The sequence below is a fragment of the Chelonoidis abingdonii genome, chromosome 3 (genome assembly GCF_003597395.2).
Source record: "Chelonoidis abingdonii isolate Lonesome George chromosome 3, CheloAbing_2.0, whole genome shotgun sequence".
NCBI lineage: Eukaryota > Metazoa > Chordata > Testudines > Testudinidae > Chelonoidis > Chelonoidis abingdonii.
The window spans coordinates 130,936,422-130,941,581 of NC_133771.1; the positions used below are offsets into that span (position 1 = coordinate 130,936,422).

Consider the following 5,160-nt stretch of genomic DNA (forward strand, 5'->3'; position numbering starts at 1 on the left):
ATTAAATATATTTGTATATAAAAGTACATTGCAGTTGTCTTTAGCCATAAGTAGTAATTTCCAAAACAGACTAATGTGGTACCTTACAATTAATGATGCCAAAAAGAAAAGAAAATCCAACTGCAACTTCAACTTTTGATGCATCTTTTTTCACTGTGGCCATAAAAGGAATGTCTGAGATTGATCCAATAGAAATCAGATTTGTGTAGTCAATTTCTATTTGCTAGGGCTGAATGGATTCAAGGTGCTAATATTCTTGCTGTACTGAAAATTAAATCTAACAGCTATGGCAGAAGCATGTGCAATGCATTGTTTAGAAGATGTCAAGGAAATTTTAAGTGATAGTTATATTTCATACACGATATTACAAAGCAGCCTCTAAATTGATTTTTAACAACATTAAATTATTTGACTTATTTTCTCATGCACCACATTTTTCTCTGGGCTTCTGAGCACAACTATTTCACATTTGCGATAGATTAGTGAATTATTTTTACAATGGCCACCAGCACTCTGGTATTTAATTAGTAGAAATCCAGACATATAGGTTTTGTGGCTTATATTAGGAAAGTATGAAAAGGCCCAACTTTCTGGAACAAAATCAAATTGCTATTTCAATAATGCAATATCATTTAAAATGAAGCTATAATACACGATTACTCTGAGCAATTTATCTGTAAAAATAAAATCTCCTGGGAGTTCATTGCACTGCCAACATAGACAATTTTTTTTTGCTCTGCTGCTTTAATGACAGAGTAATCCACTGCATAAAAAACTAAAATCAATTTGCATAAAAAGTGAATCTTTCCTAAAGTACCATGAAACATTTTACATCAAAGCAACATTTAGTTTTCAGTTTCTAACACTACGTAGTACTTTGCAGCATACTTGGTAAATTCAAGTGAACATGTTCATACATGTTTAAACACATTTATTTCTTATGAAAGGTTTGCCACAGCATCTTAAGTATTTACTTATGAATTTTCTAAGTTAGTGAATTATAATATTGTGGTGGCAACAAGTAGCTGAGGAGACCCTTTAGTTATCAGCTGTTTTCACACCCTTAACTTTATTTAAATACTTACCCCTTCAGAGGCATTGCTAGCCCATCGGGGACCCTAAACAGGAATATTTTGGGTGCCCACCAACACTAAAAAAGCAAATAGGGGGCCCCCTTTAGCGGCTCAGGGCCCTAAACAATTAGTCTGCTTATGCCTACTGTCGTGCTGTCCTTTCAACTGACATTTTTTACATTTGTTCCCAGCCTGAGTGATGGGGGAAATTTTTGGTTAAGTATTATTTTGCTGTGCATTTTTAAGTTTTTGAATAACATGGAGCAGAGAGAAAGGGTTCCCACCTCCACTAAAATATGTTTAGCATGTAGCAACTTTAAAATCTCATATTTTTCAATGAAGACAAGTGCCCTTAAACATGTCGGAAAGAGTTTAATTTAGACAATGTGATTATAAGTGTTAGCACATTCATATACTGTTCATGCACGATGCCACTTTTTTCAAACTGTGCCCCCAGGTAAGTGCTCCATATTATATATAACACATATGTAGAGCTACAGCTCTGCATGTTGAGTGCAAACCAGCTGAAGGGCTCATCTTAACCTGTTCTGTTCTGCACACTCCCTAAACCATGGCCAGCTATCCATCTCATTGAAGCCCCATCAAATTTATAGTCCATTTTGGTCAATTTCACAATCATAGGATTTTTTAAAATAGTGTCATGATTTCAGGTATTTAAATCTGAAACATCACAGTGTAATTATAGGGGGTCCTGACCCGAAAAGGAATTGAGGGGGGTCACAGGGTTATTGTAGGGGAGGTGGTCGTACTGCTACCTTATGTCTGTGCTGGTGCGGGTGGCGGTGCTGCGTTCAGAGCTGGTCAGCTGGAGAGCAGTGGCTGCTGGCCAGGATCCCAGCTCTGAAGGCAGTGCCCTGCCAGCAGCAGCACAGAAGTAAGGGTGTCAATACCATACCACACCACCCTTACTTCTGTGCTGCTAATGGCAGCAGCTCCGCATTCAGAGCTGGGCTCCCAGCCAGCACCTACCGCTCTCCGATTGCCCAGCTCTGAAGGCAGCACAGAAATATGGGTGGCAATACTGTGACACCCCCCCACACACACACACAAAAAATAATCTTGAGACCCCACTCCAACTCCCTTTTGGGTCCAGACCACCAATTTGAGAAATGATAGTCTCCTCCATGAAATCTGCATAGTATACGATAAAAGGACACAAAAGACCATATTTCATGGTCCGTGACGCGTTTTTCATAGCTGTGAATTTGGTAGGCCCTACCTGTAAGAGTTTTGGTTCCAATTCCTTAGCTTTTAAATCTTCTGGACATTTTAGTCTAGAAAGGAAATTAAAATGATCCTAAACAAGCTGCACATTCTCTGCATATTATCAGCCCTTTATCTTTGTGTAATCAATCACTGCTTATCTTTCTCAATCCCACAAGTAAATACAATCAGATGACTGCAATAGATTAAGAAACAGCCCCATTCACAGTTACAAAGGTGCTCCTGTTGCAACACAAAAGGCTTTAATCGTTTATTCAAATAAATAAAAATGTTCATGTACAAATAGACAAAATCAATGGACCCTAACCTCTATTTACAAAGTAGTTTATTTTCAAAAGGAAATCAATACATTTATCCTTCAGTAACTGAACATTTTGTCTTGAGGGCCTGTATTGTGCAGCGGTTTTGTTTTCTTTTTTGCTTGACTGCCCTTTGTTGTTTAACACAAAGACGCTTTTGTGATAGTTTCTGATAAAGGCTCTATAGTTTTAACAAGTTCCTCCCATTTTCCTCTCCCTACCCTAACCCAGAGATCATAAACAATTCTTGCAAACGTCAGGAGCAAGCTTTTGCTACAAAAAACAGGGAAGTGAATATAGCAGATGAAGCACCTGTTGAATTACAGTAAATTAACTAGCTCAGAATGTTTGTCTCTGTTTCTGCTCATATCATATTTGATCACATTCAAACACCTCCACATGCAGGTTTTAACCTCCCCGTTCTGTCCATTATCCGCTAGAAACTCTGTCTCCTGATTTCAGATAAAACGCATCCAGCAGCCCAGCCCAGCCCAGCCAATCAGGAGAAGCATCTATACAACACTGATTAGTCAGCCCCCCCCTTTTTTCTCTCCCCACAAAATGTGAATGAAAATACACAGTACACAGCAGCTATAAATACATTTTTTCCCGTTTATGTAGCTTCTGGAACAGCCGCCAGCCCCCACGGGGTCAAAGCGCAAGTCAGTTTCCTCAGACGGGGATAGCAGCAGGGCTGGTGGTTAAACCCGGCACCAAAACTCCGCTCTCTGTAGCTGAGTCTGGGGAGACGAGCACGTGAGGCGGCTTTGGAGCAGGATACGGTTCTGTCCAGTTTTCCAGGGGGGTTAATGGGGAGAGAGGAAGCCCCCCCCCCGGCTATTGCTGCAAGGAGCGGGGGCTGAGCGCTCCCTGGATGCGTGCGGCTTGGCGGGCAGGTGCCACCCAAGCTCAGAGGGCCCCCAGGTGGGGCAGGGTCTCCAGCTTGTCGGCCCGGTCCCGGCCGGCCGCGCTCTCCACCCCGCGCAGCCACTCGGTGCATTTGCGCACGAGCCCCTCGTCCGCCACGGCCCCCGGCGCCGCCTCCTCCTCGTACTCCACGTCGTCGTAGCGGTGCCGCTCGTTCAGCAGCGAGATCTTCAGCAGGGCGCGCAGGTCTCCGGGACTGGACCCCGGCCCGGCCCGGGCCCCCCTACGCGCCGAGCCCCCCGCCGCCAGGGCCGCCTTACTCCGGGAGCCTGGCAGGAGGCGCTCGGTGCCGGCGGAGGGGCTCGGACGCCCCCGCTGCTTCTCCAGGCTGCGGCGCTGCAGCACCAGGGCCGCCTCCGGGGGAAGGCTGAGCGAGAAGCGCAGAGCGGCCTCTCCAGCCCCCGCCGCCGGCCCCGCCGCCGCGCACAGGCTCTCGCAAGAGCGGCCGCGGGGCTGTGGCTGTGGCGGGGCCAGGGCCGGCCTCCGCGGCTGCTGCTTCTGCAGGGAGGCGCAGGGCCAGGAGCTGGGGAAGGGACCGGCTCGCTCCGAGGGCGCCCCGCGCAGCTTCCTCGGTGGCTTCTCCTCAGCGGGCGGCGGCGGCGCTGCCTTCCTGGGGGCCGCCGGCTTCCTGGGCAGCGCTCGGGGAGCGGCGGGGGGAGCGGCCGGGGCAGGGGGAGGCAGGATGGGCGGCAGGGACATGGTGGTACCTGGTGACCCCCTCTGCTCCTCACAGCGGCTCAGGACAGATCGCACCCCGGGCAGGGCCGAACATCCCCCGCGGTCGGATCGGTCCCGACTGCAGTTCCATAGGAGAGCGCGACCGTGCTGGGACCGCCAGGCTCCGTCACTGGCTCCCGATGAATGAGACAGACACGCAGCGGCGAGCCTGAGCGGGAGGCGGGGCCGAGTGGGCGGGGGAAAAGCACTCACCGGGGAAGGCTGCGCCCCCCACTTTGAGCAGTGACGGAAAGAAGGGACATGATTTTTTTTTAAAGTATTAAAATAAGAGTGGCTGTGAGGAGAAAGAGGCAGAGAGGTCAAAACACAAGCCCCCGAACGTTCGCAAGAGCTGTAAGCACAGTTTGAGCTAGACTATGGAAGTTACAGCTGTAAAGTATTAGGACACAGAATTTCAGGCTGTATTTTTAAAGCGAGCGCTATGGCAATACTAATACTTTCCTACTGCAGCCCTTGCAGGGGATCACTGCTTTTAACATTTAAAATATGTATTTCTATTGTAATAATTAGTTCCTAATAAACGATTAAAAACATAGCGTATATTGTTTAAATTTAGAAAATGTAAATGTAAATCCTTCCTTTATCTATTCAGATAGTCACCTTCCCTTTTTGCTGTCCTCCACATGCTCTCCTCACCCTTGCAATAGCTATTTATAAATTTACCAGTTCACCTCTACTGAAATGTTGTGAACTAGTCAATAGCTACTACTTCCTTTTTACATTCATAAGTACATTTATAGAGACCTGCAAGGGACATAAATTTCTTCTGAAATAAGGTGGCACAGTGGAAATTTCATTATATTTTCGGCCCCTCATCCTTCATTTACACTCTCCTCGCCCTAGCTGCAAGCCTCTTTTAAACTTCCCCCTCCTTCCTA

At 46.7% G+C, this 5,160-nt stretch overlaps 1 protein-coding gene across 1 annotated transcript; it reads right to left on the bottom strand.

Moving 5' to 3' along the window:
- Positions 1-2,541: 2,541 nt before the first annotated feature.
- Positions 2,542-4,431, bottom strand: PRR18 (proline rich 18). Its single transcript, XM_032790919.2, has one exon. The coding sequence runs from the start codon at positions 4,241-4,243 to the stop codon at positions 3,527-3,529; it is 717 nt and encodes a 238-aa protein (XP_032646810.1). The 5' UTR covers positions 4,244-4,431; the 3' UTR covers positions 2,542-3,526.
- Positions 4,432-5,160: the final 729 nt, after the last annotated feature.